The sequence below is a fragment of the Bombus flavifrons genome, chromosome 13, assembly GCF_040668555.2.
Source record: "Bombus flavifrons isolate JBK064 chromosome 13, iyBomFlav1_principal, whole genome shotgun sequence".
In the NCBI taxonomy this organism is placed as follows: Eukaryota; Metazoa; Arthropoda; class Insecta; order Hymenoptera; family Apidae; genus Bombus; species Bombus flavifrons.
This window is the reverse complement of record NC_138454.1, coordinates 5,976,641-6,000,174: the sequence shown is the minus strand read 5'-3', so window position 1 is coordinate 6,000,174 and position 23,534 is coordinate 5,976,641. Positions and strand designations below refer to the sequence as shown.

General features: G+C 39.4%; 1 protein-coding gene and 1 long non-coding RNA gene across 9 annotated transcripts in view; one reads left to right on the top strand and one right to left on the bottom strand.

The window, feature by feature from the left end:
* The window catches only part of Snap25 (Synaptosomal-associated protein 25kDa), a 27,990-nt gene extending 4,456 nt beyond the window's left edge, over positions 1-23,534 (bottom strand). Inside the window, exons 1-7 of one of the 8 annotated variants that reach the window (XM_069125862.1) lie at positions 22,031-22,247; positions 18,001-18,198; positions 17,636-17,677; positions 11,362-11,410; positions 3,345-3,462; positions 2,714-2,987; positions 5-976 (exon numbers count right to left, since the gene is read on the bottom strand). In XM_069125862.1, coding sequence (XP_068981963.1) covers positions 914-976; positions 2,714-2,987; positions 3,345-3,462; positions 11,362-11,410; positions 17,636-17,677; positions 18,001-18,099 — 645 coding nt within the window. In that variant the 5' untranslated portion in view covers positions 18,100-18,198; positions 22,031-22,247 and the 3' untranslated portion in view covers positions 5-913. Of the gene's footprint in view, positions 1-4; positions 977-2,713; positions 2,988-3,344; positions 3,463-5,200; positions 5,250-7,479; positions 7,529-11,361; positions 11,411-17,635; positions 17,678-18,000; positions 18,199-18,502; positions 18,746-22,030; positions 22,248-23,375 lie in introns of those variants that run through there. The other 7 variants (XM_069125863.1, XM_069125858.1, XM_069125855.1 and 4 more) reach the window with 7 other exon arrangements.
* Positions 20,212-21,380, top strand: LOC138186090 (uncharacterized). Its single transcript, XR_011174797.1, has 3 exons — positions 20,212-20,504; positions 20,578-20,689; positions 20,871-21,380. It is a non-coding gene; the product is annotated as an uncharacterized LOC138186090 (long non-coding RNA).

Below are 23,534 nucleotides of genomic sequence, written 5' to 3'. Positions count from 1 at the left end.
GCGTACCAAAAAAACAAACAAACGGAAGATCGTAACTCAAACTTAAGCGTGTATCAAGATCATGTAATCGTCGACCTCGTTTAACTTCGATTATTCTGCGCTTTTTATTCTCTCGCCTCGTCGTTCGTCGTCATCGTTGACTCGTACTACTTCGTACTTGAGCTCGATCGCTGCTGCGGCCGATTTCCATTCTGATTTAAATTCTGCCCGATTGGCAGAATCGATACAGTAATCTAGACGATACCGCGGATTCTTTGATCGAACACGAGAAGGGCCAGATTGAATATTCAATCGAATCGAAAGGAATACAGCAGCGATAAGAAAGAAACAAAACTCGTGCATAGTCGTCACGACAACGACGAACGCGGCGACGATATTGCGGGGTTTCATCCGACAAATAAGATTCCAAAAAGATTAGACGTTAATATAAGCGCTTGTATATAGATATATACGTATGTATATGTATAATATACTACATACGGTATAATCATATCGGTGAAACCAGAGTAAAAAAACGAGCTGGACACAACAAGAAGAACGGTAAAAAAGATAACACGGTTACAAGGGGTGTAAGAACTAAACGACGTGTATAATAATAGGAGATTGCACTAAGTACACGAGATATAAGACACACGTAATATATAAATCGATGTAACCGGAAGGCTCGATGATTTCGTTGTAGCACAAACAGGTGGATCGAGTTGGGTTGACGGGTTGGCGGTGTCCGACCGACGACGAGAAGGCAGAAGAAAGGGTCGTGGGCGTGTGAGCGTACAATATTTTGGAGCTGATATACATATTATATATATATATGTGTTTATATATATACGTATATGTATATATATATATATTCATTTATTGTTTGACTATTTAGGGCTCGGAGGAGACGGGTACGTGGGCAGAGTGACGCATTTTACTTGAGTAGAGCGTGCGCACGCTGATTCGCCACGGCTATCCTCGTTTCGTTTGACTCGCCCTGCGGATTATTATAGTTTGGATTTGGTCACAGGTGGTATAAAATAAGAGAATCATCAATTGAACGTAAGGCAAGAAGAAACAGAGAAAGAAAAGACAAAAATAGAGAAAGACAGAAAAAAGGGCCAACAAAGCGTGTGAGACACGGTCAGGATCGGCCGATAGCTAATATTTGGTGCAATGTAATTTTCAATTTGTTTCTTTTATTCTTGCATTTTTTTTCTCGTCTCGTTTTATACATTACTCGTTTCTTATATACTCTAACATATGCTCTCTTTTTTTATTTTTTTTCCATTGTTTCTTTTTGGATTTGTAATTGCAATATTGCCGAACACAAAAGACAGCCCGTGAGGGTGGCAAAATGTCGAATGACGCCGGTGGTGCGATGACGAAGAAGGGGATAATTAAAGGGATGGCTAGTCGTGCGGTGCACGTGCGTACGCATGCTAACGCGAAAACGAAACGATCGTTTATCTACTATTTTAAATAACGACGCGTACAGTATTTCGTTTTAATCGGTTCCTGTAGTGCAATCTCTTTCTCTCTCTCTCTCTCTCTCTTTCCCCCTCTCTTTCAACAACAATCGTTTCGTCTTCGGTAAATAGAATTTCCGTGCGAATACAAAAATAATGTGTAGGATTTATAGAAGTATATATAGAAGAAGAGAGAACGTTCTATCCAGTACGTTCTCCTGAAAGGTGATATAATCCCGACTTAGAAGTCTTCTTCTACGTTGAGGAACAATGACTCGGGGCTGAAGGATACATGTACAAGAAAAAGGGAACAACAATGCTACCAAGTAGAGCGTATACTCGTACGACACGTTGCCCATCGTCGGCGGCCAGAAGTCTTGCAATCGGACAATATCGTCAAAGAAACCACGAATTCTTACGCGAAGCCGACTTCTCATGAATCGCCCCGTCTTTATACAGAATACAATATTGCACGCTAAAATCTTTCGCGTTATCTTTTCACCTGAAATCTACCGTGCGCCAGTTTTTCGTTCCAGTAATTCGATTTCAGCGGAAAACAAGATCTGGCACGAGCATTGTACATGTAGGACGTGTCAGAACGAAACGGAATTCCCAAGGACACGTGAAACGTCGACCCGACTTTTGGGACCGCGCCAGGAACGAAGGGAAACATGGACGGCTAGGTAGATCGAAGGGCATGTAAGAAAGCGAAAGCGACAACGAACGTGTTGTGCATCGCTCTGAGCGCGTGCATCGTGAGATAAATAATCCACGCATGCTCCGTGGAGAGAAAAATATAGCGGAGCTAATCGTACGTGTTTTCAATCATCATTTCAATCAACAATTCGTTCGACTACTTCAGACCTTCCTCGTTCTAATATCGTTTAATAAATTGAACAATAATTTTATTATTAAATTCTGCGACTACAAAATACAACATTGCAAAAACATAATGCCACATGCTCTTATCTTCCAACGAAGCGTTCTTTTATCGGGTTTCCATTTCATTTTCATAATATCAAAGTTTTTTACCATTATGCGATAGAAAATTTCATATACTTGAATCTACTTAATTAATATGTAACCATTATAATAGTCACTTTATAAGAGAATCGTATAGCGAATATGATCATGTTAGATCATGGTAGGTCAAGATATAAATAACTCGAAATCAAACAGATAGAGGGAAGTCTGAAGGTGGACGATTCGGTGACTTTTTTGAACTCAAATCTTTGAACTCGTCGACTGGCGTATCGTCTCCTCACCTTGCGATTAATCCTGTCGATTTGCCGATTCTGATTCTCCAGTTCGCTGCCCATGTCGATCGCCATGTTTCTCAAATTACCGATCATTGTGTTCACCTGACCCATATTCTCTTCCATCTCTCCTTCACGGGCATCGTTTGTAATCTTGGCGATGTAGCCGCCTTGAGGACCAAGTCCATTGCGATCGTCCATCACCCGTTGAGGCTGGTTGTTAACTACCTTGCCGTCATCGTTTCCCTTCCACGTGCCTTCATCTTCCTTGAAGCTGGCGCCTCTGTGAAAGATGAACGTTCATTAGCAAATCTCTATTATACATAGATAATTCAAAGGAACAAGATACATCGAATAAAGAAATATCTTTCGTATTTTGCTTCAAACATTTTTCGCTTCTTCTTAAAATTCCGAAGGTATTTCAAGATTTGCAGAGTCGACAGAAATTTTTGTTCCATAAGAATTGACTTCACAGTTTAGTTACACAGGGTAAATTTTATCTTTAGTTTCTTTACGAAATAGAAGTAGAAACGAAGCGTTAAAGATCGAGGATAGAATTTCTCGATTAGAGAGTGCGCTGTAGAGTAGAAGATAAGATTTGAAAGGGTAAGAAGCGTAAAACGATTCGGGACAGCCCTACTTGTTGCATGGGAGAACGCAGAGACCGCAGCACTTTTCCATTCCAGTGAGATTTTTCTCGGCCTCGCGCATGTCGGCGTTGATTTGGTCCATACCCTCCTCGATTCTGTCCAGTTGCTCTGTTTCATTGTACGAGAGAACATTGTTAACATCTTTCCTATCGCATCTTTAACGTAGCGTCCCGAAAGAGAGCAGACAGCCGACGTGAAAATAAAAATCGCGTTAGTCGCTGTACCTCTACATCTCGCTTGTAAATAACCAAACAGAAATTCATTTGCTAAAAATTGGATACTCGAGAAATGAAAAATAAGGAAGGGGGACACGCTGTCCTATTCTCTTTCGAGGATCGGAATACTTCCTCAAAAATTGAAGTGAATCGTCATTTTTTAAGCGATCAGGGAATAGAGCACTATTTGTTCAATTCTTTCTCAGATAACGTTAAATTATCCTTAAACGAATTAAAGGTTAAATTGGTTCCAAAATATTTAACACACTATTCCCTTATACTAAATGACGATTGGTGGTTTCATAATACTCTACGAGGATTCATCGAGAGACTCCACTATATTAAGATTTAGCGTAACTATAGAATTCGAACTACAATACAATGCAAAGTTCTACGCCCAAACAAAGAAAAAAGATACATTACAAATATATTTGCGATGATAATTGGTAGATTTATTTATTAAAAATGTAGTAAACGAATCTTTCTCTCGACGAAGGATCCTCGGAAAAGAAAAAAAACGAGTGCAACGAAAGTGCAACAGCTAAGCAAAGAGTCTCCCTACTAAGGGTAACCTAAGATCCTAAGATCGGGTGAGTAATTCTGTATGTACTGGGGTGTACGGTGGATTCTAAGGGTACTGGGTACGAATTGAACCAAATATATTCACGAAGAGTAACGCGCTGATGCAAATGTGCCGGTCAACAAATACAATAGTAGATTTAATAGGCTTTGACTTACACCGTGCCGGAAGTACCGGAGGGATGCGTTTAAAACGTGGAGCGCGTATTCTTTTTCTTTTTTTACTTTTAATTTTTGTTTTCTTTTACTTGGGTTTGTTTGTTCGTCTACTTGTTTTGTTTCTGTATTTCTCTGTTTTTGTTCGTTCGCCTTCGTGAGATTACGTTCACGGAAGGAAGCGAAGATAAGAATAGGAGGAAGCAGGCGGAGAGAACGATAGGACGCAGAGAGAAAGAGAAAGATAGAGTGGCAGAGGAAGTATTAGAAATAAGAGAAATATATAGGATAAGGCGATGGAAGAGAGCAGAGCGATGATCGAAAGAAACAAGAGCGAGGAAGATCGAGGAGAGAGAATCGTGAATGCAACTGGAAGGAAATATTATGGTCATAGGCGATAGATAATCAAGGTATCAAACAAGATGCAATATTCAGGACAATAGAAACGTAAGAACAAGGGGAGAAAAGTAATTGATGATTGTTCGAACGTAAACGATCTGAACGTTGAAGGAATGTGAAGAGATGTCGAAAGAACGAATCTGTTGTCTTTTGGTGCATTTTGGTTAGTATCAGCCGTTCGATCGAAATTTAATTCCGACGTACAGAGGGTTGCATTAGTGTCTGGACGATTATTACACGCATTTAGTGTCGTATATGCATATATATATATAATATCTATATATAATAACTATATACATATAATGACTATATATAAATATTATATACATCGGCGGGTGGAGAACGTATGGAGAACATATAATAGAATACATATAGAATATATATGGTCGTCGATCGTTGGCTTTTGTGTCAGTCGAGACCAGATAAATATATATCTTTTTTGTAAGAGACGTTTTACGTAAGTTTAATGTTTGTATGTCTAGATTGAAATGGCTTACCGCCTTGCTCGTCCAGCATTACGAGGGTTTTCATCCCGACCTCGTGGCTCTAAACAGGCAACCGACCAATCAGCGGCTTGTTAAACGTGAGGTACAGGAAGCACCGTCGAAACGCTCCCTCGCTTCGCTCCACGAGAAAACATTTTTCTAGCTGTGTCCCCTCGTCCCGTGACTGAACCACGGGCCAAACAGAGACGCGACAGTTGACCCTTAAACTTCTTTACTTCGGACGCTAATCAACGAGGAATCGGACTCGCCCTGTGTCCACAAAACCCTCTTTACCTAGAGGGATGCTCTAGAGAAAAAAGGACGGGCAAACTACGGGTTAACAGACTGATCGAACTAAACTAACTCAAAGCTCTTCGCACTACTTTCCGTCTTTCCATTCTATCTGACTACGTAACACTGTAACATAAATTAACAACCACCATCTGTGTCCATCTTTTCCTTTGTGTTTTCCTTTCCTTCGCTGTCTGATCCTTTCTTTTTTATTCTTTTCGTTCTCATTGGATTTCGATCTCTTGGTAGAGCCGAGGAAGTCAGATTCATCGTGAATAGCAATTACACTTTTTCGTCCATCATCTTGATGATATATCGGAGGAGCGAGAGGGCGCGTACGACGATATTTTATCCTGATTATTAATTCTATTGCGGGTCAGGCTGCTGGAGGACTAGGATTTTTTTGCACTCGTAATAGCGAGTAGAATCGATGTGAAGTTGGATTTACCAACTGCGAAACGGCGACACGAAACATAGTGTTGGATGAATAGAAAGAGCCAGAAGGAGAGAGAAAAAGAGAGAGAGAGAGACGCGTGGTGAAGCGTCTTGAAAAATAATTGGCTCCACCGCGGAATGGGAAACTTGTCGAGCGTCTAACGCGGAACAGACATCGTCCTCCTCTGATCGCTCCTCTGCTTCGTGTACTACAATGCACGGAGCGAAACAGCCAAAGTATTCTCGAGAACTGGAAAACGCTCGCTGAAAAATGAGATAACGAACCAAAGAATGAATTTTTCATCGACTCGATCGACGAAGCGAAGAAGCTAAGAGGGCCGACGATTCTTAAATATGATCGTCGATCGAACGGTTGGTAAATCCAACGTTTCCCGGGGATCGAAGAATTCTAGATTGGATTTTTGGGGAATTTATTAAATTACACGTCGATCTGTGAAATTTCCAAGAGCAAAGATTAGCCAGTTAAAAATTATTAATAGCAATATCTAACGGCGAAACGTGGTTACACGCTCTACTATATATTTCTGTTATTATGGAGTGGGTGGCTTAAAGTCTCGTCGAGGAGCTGGATAATCGAGTCTACGATAGAGTAACAGTGAGGGGATGAACGAGGATGAGGGAGAACGAAATGGATTTAATCGATGAACCGAATCGAATTAAGGGCGAGTGGCGCGGTGGCGATGATGCGAGAAGTCGAATGTTAAATAGGAGCAGACAAAGGCGTAGAAGCAGATTAAAGGAAGAAAAAGACACGCTTCGTTTCCAGTGTAGGCACTCAGAGTACCGTGGCGCTGTAAGATACAGAATTAGAAGATTGTTTTAGCTAAAGGACAGAGAAAGAGATCAGAACCAGAGAATAAAACGCGCGTTCAGTTCCCGAACAGACAGGCGGAAATACACTTCTATAGTCGTTATATGTAGTCGTTGTGTTAATCTGTCGATATCCGGTTCAGTCTTCGGACGATTTTCAAAAAGCTACTTCACTTCCAGCGATTCTTTTTCTTTCAGTAGATCAGAAATCGAAATCACGTAATTTTTAACGAAACTCGAGTGTTGTTCCCTTATCAAAGAACACGGGCACGTTTGCCAGGGAAATTAAAATAACCTGTGAACCGACAGGACTCATAGTCGCGAATTTTTGACATTAAGAAACGAACACCACCGAATGGTACGCGTAAATACGTGTCAAAGTGTGTCCTATTTTAACGATCTAATCCCGTCAACCGTGGAAAGTGTACGAAAAGATCTGTCTTTTCTTTTTACTTTCTTCTGTTCTCTTTGAAGCAAACAAAAATAAAAAAAAAGAGAAAGAAATTATCTAACCATCCGAAATCGAATAAAGTAAAAAAAAACTTTGTTCGTCCGTATTCTATAACTTTTTTGTTCCTTTTTTCAATGTTCCGTTTCCTTTCATTTCTCGTCACTTTGCTCTCGCCTTTCTTTTCTTTTTTTTAATATTCTCAACTCATTTTTCAAGAAGATAATTTACTTTTCTTAAAATTCTTTTTTCTGTTGTTTTGTTTATTGCTGAGGGAACTGCTTACCGCCTTGATGGTCTAACATCGTCAGAGTGTTCGCTGCGACCTCCTCGCTCTACGACAGGGTCGAAGGGCCCACACGTTAACGGAAATGAAAGATCGTTCAGTGATGCGCGAGAACAACTGCGAAATTAAGTCAGAGACAAACAAGCAAACCGCCGGGCACGTCTTGCCACATGGATCACATTTATATTCTCCTTTTTCTTCTATGAAATACCAAACGATGATCTCAACTCGAAGCTGCGCCTCATTTCTCGTATCTATTTTCTTCTGGCTCGTGAAATTCGATGGAACTCCACGAAACCCGAGTCGTGTGACAAAACGTGCCAGGTTGTAATAAAATAAAAATTTCATATTTATCTACGAAAGAAAATGGTTATGTCCAAGATGTACGTCCATGAAAATGACTGTGAAAAGAAACGTTTCCCTCGATTTCTGATATCGGTTCAGATAATTTCTCATGGACGGACACCTTGAACGCGATGGTAAATTAGAACATAACATATGAGAATACAATAATAACGACGAAAAGATAAAGGAGTGGTGGCGCGTATAAAAGAACGATGAGAATGATAATAATGAGATCGTAGCTAATCAGAGCGAAACAAGTGGGAGCGAGTTATACTAGCGCTAGAAAATTTACATGAATTTCGTCAAACTTCCACACGACGACGACGACGTCGACGTCGACGCATCTGCTTGCACCATGCGCATCGCACTGCTAAGTATATATACGTAAGGTGATTTTCGCAAGGGACACCGATATATAATACTGATAGGTATTTGGCAGCTTCGAAGATGAGAACGAAGCGGAGACCTACGTATATAAGAAAATCAGAATTCTACGTGGGTATAAATATACCGAGCTGACGAAGCACAACTATGATACAACAGGAAAGAACGGGCGGTGAGAAAATGTTTCGAGTCTCGCCGCTTTCTTACTTCTTTTTTTCCCCTTCGTCGTTGCATCTCTGTCTCGATCAGTAAAAAGCATTACACGAATCGCGCGCTACTTTTATCCGACCTTGAATCGATAACTATAATCGCACAATCGCTAGTATTATATGCACGATATATAATAGTAACAAAGCAATAATAATTATAATAATAATAATAATAATGATGATGATAATAATAATAATGATAATAATAATAATAATAATGATAATAATAATAATAATAATAATAATAATAATAGTAGTAGTAGTAGTAGTAGTAATAGTAGTAGTAGTAGTAGTAGTAGTAGTAGTAGTAGTAGTAGTATGTACACGACGGCGTCGGTAAACTCGCAGATAAAAAGCGGAGGACAATATAACACCTGCTTGGTAAGACGACGGTCGACAAAAAGTACCTACATTTGATGCAGAAGGATATAAATCAAGGTAAAAAGAAATCAAAAACAGAGTTAGAATATACGTACGTGTATACATATATGTATGTACATACAGACATGTGTATGTGTAAAGTACATATATACATATATATATATACACAGAAGGTGAGAAGAAGAAGATAGATAGGGAGCTTCAATAAGTACTTGTTTTGGGTTTTGTACACTAAAGAATATGAGGTACATAGGTTTTATATACATACACATATGTGATATATGTATATAACATTATCTATAGATTCAATACGTATATTCATATATATGAATAGATATATAAACAATATGTACGTATTACACGTTGACTGATAAAGCGACACAGCTAGAAGCTTCGTGTTTGGCTACGAAGTAAAAAAAGATACACAATCCAAGAAAGAACGTGTGTATTTGTGAGAAGTACGGAAGAGAAAGAGAGAGAGAGAGAGAGAGAGAGAAAGAGAGAGAGAGAGAGAAACTGACAAAATACATACGTATGCGTCTAGTCGAGATGCATACATATATACACGAGATACACGTCTACGGTTCGAGTACTTTATCGCTGTGTATAGAAAAAGAGAGGAGGCTGTCGAGAAATAGGGAAATAAAGATATATATTATATATAGATATATAAAGAGAAAATGAGAGAAATGGGCACACGAAGAAAGGGTTATTAGTAAGTAGAAAGACCGTAGAAGGGCGAAAAGGAGAAAAATATCGTAGACACACAAAGGGACGAAGAAACAAAACAGGGCGTTATAAACGAGTCAACTTGATCCCGCGCATGATGCTCTGTACAGATTTGATTCGATAACAGCGTTCTCGGATATCGAATATTCGTGTACTGACAGCAGCAGCAGCAATAGCAGCACCAGCAATTAAGTGTTTGTGATAGTCAGTGTCTTTGTCGCATAAGTAAGTAATTAGTGAGCAGTGTCGTATTCTAGTTATCTGTACAAAAATCTAGGGAAATCGATTGCCTTTTAATAGAGTTACTTTATTCTAAGCATTCTTTAATGCTATTTTAAATGTAATCTTAATACAATGTTTTGAATAACATTCGAATAATATTGTTTCCCAATACTTTTGCACTTGACCAATTGTAAAGAACAAAACAGTATTAATAGTGTTGATGGTGTAATACTAGTAATCGTAGTAACGGTAATAACATAGTAGTAGTACTAAGTATTAGTATTAATAGTAGTAGTATTTTGTATAGTACAGCTGTACAGTGGTAGTTGGCTGTCGCTTTTCATCGTCAACCGCGAATTCGCACTGTCTCGTTCGATACTTCCGCTATATGTATATTCTAACCCGCATTTAAAAAGCAAATCTACCGCTACTTTCTCGTTGCAAAATACTTCACCGAGCAGGGAGTTGCGTGTATAATTCTAGAAGTTTTCATGACAGTGTATATACGACGTAGTATCAGGTGGAGAAAAAAAGAGAAATAAGAGAGAGAGAGAGAGAACGGAAAAAGAAAAATATTGAAAGAGAACGTCCGCTGGTCGAACGCGAGAAACTTTGATCGGGTCGATTAGCCAAGAACAGGTCAATTCGCGGAAGAATTTCAAGAGACAAACCAAGGGGAGATATATCTGGTTTGTCGTAGCAAAAGCGTGCGAGGTGGAGCACGATCGATCGGAAATGCGATCGAGGGTGTTTCTTCGCGCTTCACGGTACACAGAATACTCTATTAAAAGGATGCCTTCCTACGACCCGTATAACGAATAAACAGACCGGTTGAAAAATAGAAAGGGCAAAAAACTGAGAAGGAAAGATGGATAGTATACATCACGAGCAGATCGATCGATCGGCTTGGTAATTCGCTTTCGGTCTCTTCGGCCGTAACCAGCCGGCGAACCGTGACACGTAAAGTCGACACTTAAACCCGTATCGACCATAGCTAACGAGGATAGATACCTTCGACGATGCGTATCGATCGGCGGCGCGAAACGCAAAATCATAAAATACCTTTCGACTTATTATCGGAGAAAGGTGAAAATGAAAAAGAGAACGGATAGAGACGCGTAGAGACGTGTTAACGAATCTCTCTCTGCGAAAAAAAAGGTCAGGAGGTCACGAGTGTTCTCGAGATAAGCGACCGTGGCGAAGTACCTATCGATTTTTAGAGCCAGAGTTGGAAGAGTACGGGGAAACGGAATCGTCGAGAACAATGTTGGACGATAACATGGAAAAAGGAATAGAGACGAAACATAGAAAAGAGAAGAGGAAAATATATAGATAAGGAACGCGACCGATTGGACGGCAGAAGACAAAAGGAAAGGGTGTCCTCGAGGGATCCACGCGATATTCGGTATTCCCCCCGTGATCTTCCGTGCGAGCAGTGAGATTTTCACCACAGGAACGATCGAAGGACACCGGAAGGAGAGAGGAAAGGTACAATTTTGTGCTGAGGTCAGGTGTGCCACGAGACACAGTTCAATTGTTATGTAATCTGTGAGAAAAAGCCGAGGTTCCTTCATGTTGTTTTACTTATATGGCTAAAAAGCGATTCACTCACCTCCCTGGTCATCGAGTGCGACCAGAGTACGGATGCCAGCCTCCTTGCTCTACGACAGACAGAGGCAGCACAACACAGACAACCACCACCAGTGTTAGAGAGTTGTTTTTTTCTTTTTTTTTTTTTAGTAAGTATATAGTATAGTAATATTAGTAGTATATTAGTAGTATAATAGTATTACGGTAGGTAGAAAACGGAGAGTCGGAACTGTAACGGAAGTCGATGGATAGAAGTGGGCAAAACAAGTTAAGGTATATTTTGACAAAACTGTGCTGGATATATATCGTGACCGGATCGGGCTAAGTATCCGCGACATCAACGAAAAAGACGAGAAAAATCGATTATTTTTAATAGTATCTCGTTCGTTTTTTCTTTTTTTTTCATGTTTATCAGTTTCGTTCTCGATGGGTCTAGATCCGACGCTTTTTTTAATATCTGCGGATTTGTTAAAGCCTTTGACGCGCTCACGACGTAGACGATTGTAATAATATATATATACACACGTGTTTATATATTTACATATATATATATATTATCCTGCCTGTGATGCAAAGACAGGTGGGCAGACAGGTGGACACGTAACGAAACGTTTACGGACTAACACGTTACTGGCATTATTATTTTATCGTTCGAATGAGTATATTTCTCGATCTCTAGATTAGGCTTGTCGCTTGTTGTTGCTGTTGTTGTTCTTGATGTTGTTATCGATCATGACGATGTTGTTGTTGTTGTAGTTGTTGTTGTTCCTGTTGCTCTGTAACTGTCGTCGCCGTTGTTGTAGGTTTATTTATTTACTTTACTTTTTTTCTATTATTATTATTATTTGTCAGATCTTCCTTCTGGCTAATCGAGATTTCATTACAAGCGTGAAGGCTCGCACTGATTTTGATTCTTTTCTCTGTATTGTTATTATTATTAAGTTACTTTCGTTTAATGTTTTTTTGTACGTACTCATTTTGTTCTGTTTCAGTAGCGCGTGACGGGTTAAAAAGAACCGCTCTTTTTTTCGTTGGGAGGAATCTCGTTCTCTTCCGTCGCCGGTCATTCCACCGTTCTTCCTCCGTTCACCGAATGGAAGGAAGAAAAGGAAATCCACGCGAAGAAGAGAGGTCGAGCAAGAAAAAATGAGAAACAGATAGAAAAAAAGAGAAAAAAAAACAGAGTCAGAGAAATAGAGAAGATACTACTCGAAGAGTCTAGGAGACTGAATATACACGAATGAAAAGGAAATTCACAATACATATATATATATATATAGTGTATGTAAAGAAAGTACCGCAGAATACAGAACGATACATAATATATAGCATTTTTTCTTTTTTTTTCTATGGAGAGGTAAAGTAAATCGAAAATGCGCAATACAAAAACGAAAGGTCTCGGTCACATTTTGAGTCGCGAGAATGTTGGTCATTTCTCAAAGATAAGCAACGAATATCACCGGAAGAATGTAGAAAGATATCAAATTTGTCGATTCTTTGGGAAACCGTTTCTCGCGTGTTCCAGATACGAGAACTCTCGGGACTCAAATGGACGAAAGACACTTAAATAAATACAAAGTAGAACACACGCACACAGAGAAATGGAAAGGAACGGAAGGGAGAGCATGAAGAGAGCGGCGAATGACCAGATGAGCAAAGAAAAGGAGCCGTGCTTTTCGACTGGGTAAACCCAACGAAGGAGGAAACGTTGCCGTGATCGTCGTTTTCAACAAACGATGCTTATCTTCTTCCTTTGCAGTTCAAAACAAGCCTCCCAGCAAGAGAGCTGGAGATCGACATTAATCCCGACGCGTTCGTTCTTATGCTCTCTCGTTTCAGCCAAACGAACGAGCTCTGATTCAAACGAATCGCGGAAGATACAGAAAGTAGACTTCCAAAGAGAAAAAAAAGACAAAAAATATTAAACTGGAGACTGCAAGGGAATCGTGCTATATAATTATCATCCACATTAATGTTCGACAGTAGCCGGCGGAACTAATTAAGGATGAGCTTCTCCAGAACGCTTTTATTTAGTCGGTCACGAGAACGGAAACAAAAGAAGTTCTTTGCTCCTTTCCTCGTTCAGCTTGAAAGAGAAGCGTGCGCATTCATCCACGTAGGAAATGTGCATGAAATTTTAGAAAAAGAGAGAAAGAAAATCAAAACGAGATAGAGCGAGCCGTTGAATTTCAAGTTTTGGTTTTCGAGTATTTACCGGATATTGAATTTATCCTCGCTACGTTTCTACTCGTGAGTATCACTGAAAAATACCGTCGCGTCGTTACGCTCTTTTACTCGGGTAAATACTCTTTGGTCGAATATCGGGTGCATATATAAAGAAAGAGTTAAGAACGAGAAGTGGAAGAGTTTTTGATCGGTCGTATGGTGGTGGCGGTGGTGGCGGTGGTGGTGGTGGTGGTGGTGGTGGTAGTGGTGGTGGTGGTGGTGGTGGTGGTGGTGGTGGTGATGGTGGTGGATGATGCATAGGCATGTGAATGGCATCTTTTCTACACGGTGACACGGAACAAACGACAAACAAGACGAGAACGATCGGCTAGAGTCACGACGAGACCGCGGCTGAAAGCATACCAAATAAAAGAACGAAAGAAACGAGGAGAATAAGGGGATGGCATGGAGACTCGCATGGCATCGATGACTCTGTACGAACAGCAAAGTAGCTTTCCCCCTGAGACCGAACGAGATCGATCGGGCAGATAGAAAATTTCGATTGTCAACGGGCTACCTCTCTGTTCGCGTGCGAATCTCTCGTATGCGAGCTGTGTTTCTGTGAGTGGTGAGTGAATTGTGGTTGTGCGCAACAGAGATCAACGGAGTATCGATATAGAATGATACCGGGCCAGAAAAGTGACAGCACGATGCATTGAAAAAGAAGAGAGATAGAGAGAAAATGAAGAGTGTTCTCGCGGAGGACAGGCAAACACACACAGGCAGCCATACAGCCAAGGCAGATAGGCAGCAAAGTTCGCGAAGATGATAACAGCCATCGGTTTTTGCGAAAATAAGACTATTTATCAGACGATCGATGTTCTCTCTCACAGGGGAAATTGTAACAAGCTATCCTGTATGACAACCTACATTCACGCAACCAATGTCACTGGAGGACATCGCGTCCTCGATTTAACTTTGCTTCGGGAACTCTGCAAGCGAATAGGCAACAAACTTCTCCAGAACTTAGAAAAGTATACCGGCGACATTAGAAAAATCGATCGTGTAAAAGTTAAACTACTTTTGTTGGGATTAATCGATCGAGCAATAATCAGTATTAATAACTAACGTGTGCCTTGTAAAAATATAATATAATATAAATTTCCGGTATACATTTCGTTTCAGGAAGTTTGCGATGGCAAGCAGGCGGGCGATCGAGCAAGCGAGTGTAGTTGTTGAATTTTAAGCAAGCAAACACACACGTGGGCACACACCGCACACGTGAAAACACATACATACACAGCCAGCAACACGGACAATATTGATAAATGCCCGGTTCAGCCAGCAACACGGATTACATTGGTAGCAGCGACAGAAGTTGCCGATTATGCGCGCTCTTTTCTCGATTCGCAGACCAAAAATCGAGAAACGATCCTTCTTTCTTTCGTCGAGATCAGAGCTGTTGTTTTACTGTCGTTTACCTGTCTCGGCCAGCCTCTAATAGACAATCGCTTGATAAACTATGAGAAGAGAGAATCATAGACGTTCCCTAGAGGCTTTCACGCTTCAGTCGAGGCGAGCCCTTTTGTTTTCGACTCGACGATCGATTCTTTCTTCTTCCTAATACATTGCTAGTCGAATTAATTCCTTAAAGGGTTCCTTCATTAAAGATTTGTCAAATACCTCGAAATTTCCTCGTTTAAACAACTTGGAAACATGTTTATAGAAAAAGTGTAAAAGAATTCCTTATATACGATCGTCGATTCGATATTTTCTTGAATGTAATTCACAATGGAAAAGAAAACGTTGCATGTTTGCATACAAGTTGCATCGAGACAAAGATAAAGAATAACAGAAAAGAGGAAGGGGGAGACGGAAGCAACTGAAAGAGGATTGTGCACGTACATACAAGAGGATCGTTATATTCTTCCGATATCTTCGTGTTCCGAAAGTTGAACACATCCTTCTCGACCGTTTCAACGATATTAATTAAAAATCGATGCGAAGAAACTCTTTTATCCTCGTCTTGATTTCATTGAAAACAGGCAAGAAATGGACAAGACAGATCGAGAAGAATTCGAAACAAAAAAGAAAGAAAGAACAGGGAGAGGTTGTAGGAAGAATAGAAAAGAGCGAAAGAGATTCAAGAATAGGAGATCGCACAAAAAAGCCCTATTACCCTCTGTCTTAATCGCTACGACTGTAATCATCGAGAATGTTCTACGCAACGTATAGAAAGATTGAACCACGTCATCTTTACGTATACGTTACGACACGTATACGGTACGATAAAATTATTAAATAATACCGCGCAATCATCGATGTTCCTTCATTCTTTCTAAATCTTTTATCGTATCAAAAACGTTCTCTGTTTTCCATAGCGTCCTTTCCAGAAGACCCAGTGCGTGCGTTGGAATTCACCGTTGCTGAAAAAAGATATGCTCCACCACTGGTAGCATTAAGAGACCTTTTCTCATCTTTTTTTTTGTCTAACTTTTTTCTACTTGTCCTAATTGTCTTTGCACATTCGAAGCCTCTCGAAGCTCGAATATCTCGAACAAATTGACTGACATTGACAGCAATTTCACATACGTATATATATAAAAAAATATATATATATATTTATAGGTACGGGTAGCTTTCTTTTAATGGCATCCCGCGTATAAAGTATGTACGTACACTAAATAGTTGTTGACGTCTCCAGTGCTCGAAATGCGACACGTGCTAATTAGTGCAGCCACAAATAAGTAGCAAAAGAAATTGGAATGGAGCGACGCAACAACCTTTTAACCTCATCGCATCTTGATCTCTTCACCTATGGATTTTAATATTCTACATGGTGTAAAGGAACATTTTAAAACACGATTCAGAGATATGTTGTCTTTGAAAGAATCGTTTTCCTGAATAAAATGAAGATCACACGAATAAGAGATAATTTACATCCGGGTTATTAGGTCTCGATTACGTTCGCTCCTTCGACAATAAATGACAAGTTAAACGGGAAAAGAATGAAGACATCGGATGTACACAGTAATAGTTCCGCACACACTTATAGAGACGTAACATACATATATCGAGAATAGATATCCAAGATACGAGCATAGACAACGAATAATTATGCATGGGAAGAAAAATGCGGAGCTGAAGAACGTAGACAGAACACACGAAAACACGCGCACGAACGCACACGTTTCATTTTACTTTCGATAGATTTTTTATCAGCTTCATATCTTCCTCATTCCGTGACTGATGAAACAAAAGATATTTCACGTGCGATGTATCAAGGTTAACACGAAGCGAATTTATAATGACATGACATTGTTATCGCGTGCATTCGTGCTGCGGATTACCGTCTCGGACCGCGTCGATGCGTCGTCTTACAATTCTTCCGAGCACATTCACGGCGATCCCAATGGGAACGGACATATAAATTGCTTGGCAGCCGTGCGATAACTTTCTTTTTTCTCCACTTCTTTCTTTAAGAGGAAAATGTCTCTTTTTGCTTTCGTAACGAAAAAATCCACGTTACAAAGCCACGCTATCCCGGATATGGCTATTATTTACTTCCGCTGACTACATACTGTTCAAAATTTATAGAAGTATTATAGGAACGAAAAATGCTTTTGGCGCCAGAGCTGGGTCAAATACTATTTCAAGATTCTTTAACGCTACATAAAATTTATCTGTCTTCGCTATATGTAGAAAGATCTTTGTTACGTTCGTTCGAATGCAACTTGCACATGGTTCTCTCTCGTATACATAAAAGTATAATACAACTTCAGTGTTTTTATTCGGGCTAGCCGAAATAGTATTTAGCCCACCTCTCTCCAGCGCGTTTTCATCCTTTTTTTTTTATTCCTTTTTGTCTGACTTTGTCCCTTCAACTGCACACCGTCAAGTTCACCCGGGGATTGACCATGACGCCCATCTTTGCCGCGATATAACACGCAACGATTTTACCAGCGATAATTAGACTTCTATAATTTCTATGATACAAAATCTGGGAGTAAAAACTCCGGGAATAAATCGCTATAGTAACGAGGATCGAGGATTAGTACCGAGGATGATCGAGGATGAAGGTTAATGCGTAAATAGAAGAGAATAGTTTCATAGGGATGAGACGAACTCACCTCCTCGCATAGTGCCAGCATACGCCTCGTACTTTCCAAGGACTGAAACAGAACGCGTCACGTGGATTAAGCAATGCGTATAAATTATAAATACAAAGTATAAATTACAATGTGAGTTCCAACGCAAACAAACAAATTAATGAATAAATAAGTATTTGGAGCAACGGACAATGCACGTGTTAAACGAAGAATTAATAAAAAAAAAATTGCATCATTGTCAAACGGTAAATGAATCTTCTCTAATGTGGAACATTGCGAAATCTCATTGATACGTAATACCACGGATTTCCTAAATGAATCAATTGAAAGAATCAATCATTATGAAAGACGTCGAAAGAATATCAAGTATCAAGGGGTACACCTACCTCATCTGTAGTTTGATCGGCCTTTAATTGTAATTCCTGCAATTCGGTGCGAGGTGGGCCGCCCTCCACCGTACCCTGTGTTGGTGCCGGAGCAGGCATCTTGTCGGGTGCCTGACGATTTAACTATCCTCTACGATCGCACTTCCTCTTGGCTCGCTGTGTAGCCCGCGCAGCTCCTTGTTTGTGGGCTGGAACGTTCTGCAACGTTGAAGAGTAAACGACAGATTAAACGACCATTCTTAAAATGCTTCTCTACATTCTAACTAAAAAAACCTCGAACACGGCTCCATGGATATAATCGAGTTACCCAGTGGCTTAATTAAATCCAGGTAATTGCGAAATATCAGTAACGAAATTAAGGTCTGTTTTCTATCGAACGATTGTCAATTGCTTTAGTTTACGTCACGTGTACATGCTGGACCGAGAAACACAAATACCCAGCAGATGTATACATGCATTTTTAGGAGAGAATGAGAGAACAGAATAAACGAGAGTCACGTACTTTCGAAAAGAAGAGCCACAAGATATGCTAACGAACAGTCGATAAAGACGATACAAGACGAGCAAGGTCAAAGATCAACAAAGTTTTGCAATTCTCTGGCAGGCGTAACACTGGAATGAGTCGATTCAGCGTGTGGAGAATCTGCGATTGTGAAATTTTACGCAGATATTTGGCAAAAGCAGCCAACCAGTCAATAGTCGTGAATGCATGTATACGCGTTTACGTGGTGGAATTACGTGTGTGCCGGTGCTCCTATGAAAATCAATACCCGACGACCGACCGACCGACCGACCGACCGACCCACCGACCGAATCGCGCGCAGACGCACACGACCGCGCCTTCTCCACGCCGTACTTCGTGCTTCCTGTCTCCAACCCTCCTATAACCAACCCCTTTTGCAAGCTCTTCTCCGCGCGCACCTACCACTTGGACGACCACCCACCAGTTCTTCAATCCAAAGCACCACCACGAGAACCGATCAGCTGAGCTCTACGATGTATGTATGTGGGTTGCTCTGAGAAACATCGAAAGCATGTTTTCAAACATCGATGCATCCACCTTAACGAGCTTCCATAAATAAACGTCTTTTTTATACCCTACGATATTTCGACAGCCTTCCAAACGATCTCCCTGCTGTCGTAAATAACGCTTTCAACGGTTAGGGGAAAGTTTCGTCATGTGCATCGAAGCTTTGTCAAAGGTTACGGTAACTAAGTGCGTCAGTATAACTTTCTTTAAAGTTCTTTGTTAAATTTCTATCTGAAAGAAGTGAGTGTTGAATCAGAATATTAGGTTTCCGGGCTAAAGGTTCTTGAACAATTGATGCAAAGGTATTATTCAAAAATAAATCTTCCTCGTCTATTTTGAGCCGATCCATTCAGGGAAGATTCCTATTGAGAGGAAGACTCGCGTAGAATTCAAAGCGCGCGGAACACCTTGTTAATGCATTAAGACAGCGCGAGAGCCTAGTAATTGGCACTTGTAAATTTAATTACCGACAAATGAGTTGTAACAGAGACATGAATACCAGCTAAGACAGAGAAGAGAATATGAAAAGGTATTAACGATGTAATACATATTCCTATGTAATCTCTGGGAAATTAGTTCACACGTATAATAAACCGTGCGTGATAAAATTACGGCGACCTCCGTGGTCGGTGATTTCGTACGTATGTAGCAGAAATTATGGCGTGATCAATTGACGGAAGCTGTCCTTGCCCTCGAGACGAAGTTGGCTCGTTTCCAGGGCGAAAGGTATCGCGTCGCTTCTCCTGGTCACGGTACACCTCGCCAAGATCACGGACGACTAGTCAGACCTGGAGGACGCTGCTTGTATACCCTCTCAAATCGCAAACAAACAGATATTGGTGTTCGATAAAACAAAAATGAAGAGCATTCGAAGGAAATCGTGTTCAGAAATCAATACCGACCTCCGAGGAAATGTTCTCGAGCTACGTAGATACATTCAGAAACAGTACCAATACCAACGACACCCTTGGACGTCGTTTCAGAACAGATTCTTTCATGCATGACAAGATATGAATCCCAAACGGAATCTTTGATTAAAACGTTTCGAATACGAAGGTTATCGAGTTGATCGGTATATTCTCATTCGCATTCTTCAGATAAGCATTGCTTAACTTATTGACAGCATGACGAATAGCTTTAGGTGGTTTCAAATCATCGGATAAAGGTTTAAAATAGAAAATTACGAGACAATAGACAAAAACATTGCCTCGTGGTTGCGATTCGTTGCAACTTATGTCGTAACTCCAGATTTACCTTCAAAGCGTACCAAGAGGACGAGCTTCATATTCTTGAGAGATATTTGGTCGTGAAAGTCATACTCAGAATAATGATGATCTCTAGTGATCACGTGGAAGGATGGACACACATGTAGATGCGCTTTGTAGGAAATGTCGATCGCGCAGCGCAACGTGCCGGATGCCGGTAAGATAATGCGGCCATGTCATGACGCGTACTTCAATCTGCACGCCTGCAGGTATATACATACATATATAATACAGGTTGCTTGCGTATTGCACGAATGTCTTGACACGCGCCTTCCTGTTTAGAGTGGTTCGAGGTCTAACGTTCCTCGAACGCGAAACGTAGTCAATGTGTAATGAAAACGTTCCCTAGGTTGACAGGAAGTATTGAGGAAGTCATATCGAATGGATGATGCTGGTGAGAAAACAATAGATGAATTAATTCCAAGAGTGATGAATTAGAATACTTCGTCGGAAAAGAATATGAATTTTTACGCAGATATACAAAATACAGTGGCTCGATATAAATGCACTTGAAGCTTGAATGTTAAAGTTCGAGCTACTCGGATGGATGTTTTAATTTTTACCTACCATTACAGGTAATATTAATATATAAATTCCAATATGAGGGGCGTCATTCACATTATGAAACTTTAATGAAAAATCAAGAGGTTCTGAATAAAAAGTAATCGCGATGGCGATTAGGTAGATGAGGAAATAGATATTTCAGTGCATTTCCGCATCTGATTACTCAAATATGCATCATTATAATTACATAGTCCCATCTTACGTCAAAGAATAAATATAAAATACAAGTATTCTGACGTCATACATACTCCCTCGTTCTTCTCGCACACACGCGCATGAAGTGACGTGTAAGTATCTGTGTGCGTGCGCGCGCCAGCGCCCTCTTATCATACACACACAAACTCAGATGTTTTTCATCAATGACGCTCAGCTGTTAACGCCGGTAGAAAAAGTGTCAAGAGCTTACTTAGTCGAAAATGCTTGTCGTTTTTCGATGAATTCGAATTTCTACAGTCAAATCAAAGAATAGAAAATATTAATTTATAAAGTTTTACGTACGCATTAAGTAGACCGCGCATACATATGACATTAAGAAATCAATAAATAAAATAGCCGGTTAGAGACTATAATGTTAATGCGACGTTATCCCTCTTTCTCGAAATAAATATAAATATTACAATGAAATGAATGTTAAATTTTCTCTTGAACAAATTCGCTTTTACGTCATGAAGTGCATTCCTCGAAGGATGAAATGCAACACAAGCACGGAAACCTCCTCTGCAACGCACGCTTTAAATGTTAAACTTATCTTGCTTCTTGAAAGCAATAAATCCACGATAAAATCTAATTAGCCTGTAATATTAAGTAAATCTTTAATGACGTCTGCCTGGTTTCCGATTTTCTCCTTGCATAAGGAATTCAAAGCTATTTGAAATACTTTCATCTATATGATAAATATGAATCGTGGTGAGCAGTGGTTTAAAGTCATCATTTCCATTGATGACTGTTGTCTCTCTACGTTGGTGTGTCACGAAAAGAAAATTTCTAGGTCAAATACATTACTTATAGAATTCGAATGTCATACGAATAATATAAATTTGTGAAAAGAATGCAAGATAATAATCATTAAGGTCAATTGAAATGACAGAATGCCCTACCGTATCAGTGCGTGGTAACGTAAGATACAAAGGAAAAAATATACAGTATCACCGGTCTAGCTATTATTACTAACCGTACTCGTCAATAAAGTTGTCTTCGATGGGTGTTTCCGCCGGTAGTGAACTCTATAATTGGCTTGTTTGAAGAAGAATCGGGAATACAAAATTTCCTAATGATCACTGACACTTTTTTCTATAAAAGTGTAAAAAAACCGGTAGAATCCTGAGAAAAATTCACGAAGCTACGTTCTCTCCGACTGAAAGATTAGTACTCACAATCAGCTACTGAGCAACGAGCAGTCGCAGAGTTTCAGAACAGCGCTTGCCTTGTAGTGGGGGTAAAATGTCGTCGACAAAGAAAACCACCAATAGGAAAACCGGATTATAAAGCTGCAAACTCCAGGCGCGGGAATACTTATTTTATATTGAAATATATACTTTTTCATAACAGATTTTACATAATATACTATTTGTTTCTTCTAATGACTAATTATAGCTCTTAACGAATGTTAATTCAAATCAATTACATGATGATTGCAATGTAAATACAATACTCATATGGTTTGAGAACCACTGATTCATTATGCCGACTTTCAAATATGATATCGTGATAGTATTAAGGAAACAACTTTCAAGTTACAATGTATATCGAAAATATATATAATGAATCATGTATCTTATACATAATTCAGTATATGGATTGATGAAAGAAATATAGAAACACATAATGTTATGAAAACAATATATAAAAATGTATATATATATGCATATACTACAAGCAAATGTGCTAATGAAAAAAAGTTAATTCATCGAAATAAGTTGAAATTCTATTTATAATATGTATAAATCTATTTTCAATTCATTATTATAATAATTTTCAAATATCTCTCAATAAGATTTTAGTAATTCTATAGTAGGAATGTATCATCACCTCATCACCATCAAAATTATCCATTATAATTGAGGTTAAACATTGGTCAATATCTTAAAAAATGTAAATTGTTAAATGATCATTTTTCATTTTATCTATTTTATCTAATATAATGTTGTCTGAAAAAATTGAAAAATAAGTGAGTAATTAATTGACAAAAATAATGTTGTGCAAAAATGCAAAAGATATGAGTGGAGATCCAAATATGTAACTATGTGCTACAATTGAATGCATATGTATTACTGTATTACAAAATAAGGTATCAAAGTAGAAAGAAAAAATTTTTGGAGTAAGAAAACCAAAAGTCGTTATAAAATTCCAAATTCAATAAAGCTAGTAACACAAGTTACGTATTTTAACGTGAGTTAAACGATAGCTAGAGTAAAGTAGAAAATCGATATAACTTCACTGCAATGTAGTACTTTGTTAGTTTCTACCTATATAACTTTCGTCTAAAGTGTATTGAAATAAGTAGTATATTTGCTCACCAATGATAATCAAGGACTTATCATATGCCACGAATGAACTATCCTGTAATTCGGTTAATGTCTTGTCTTTTCGAGAACACTGCAGCAATCACTGGTGATCACATCGATACAGTGAAACAGCTGCTGCTTTTTTGACAACCGGAACTTGAAAATGGTTAA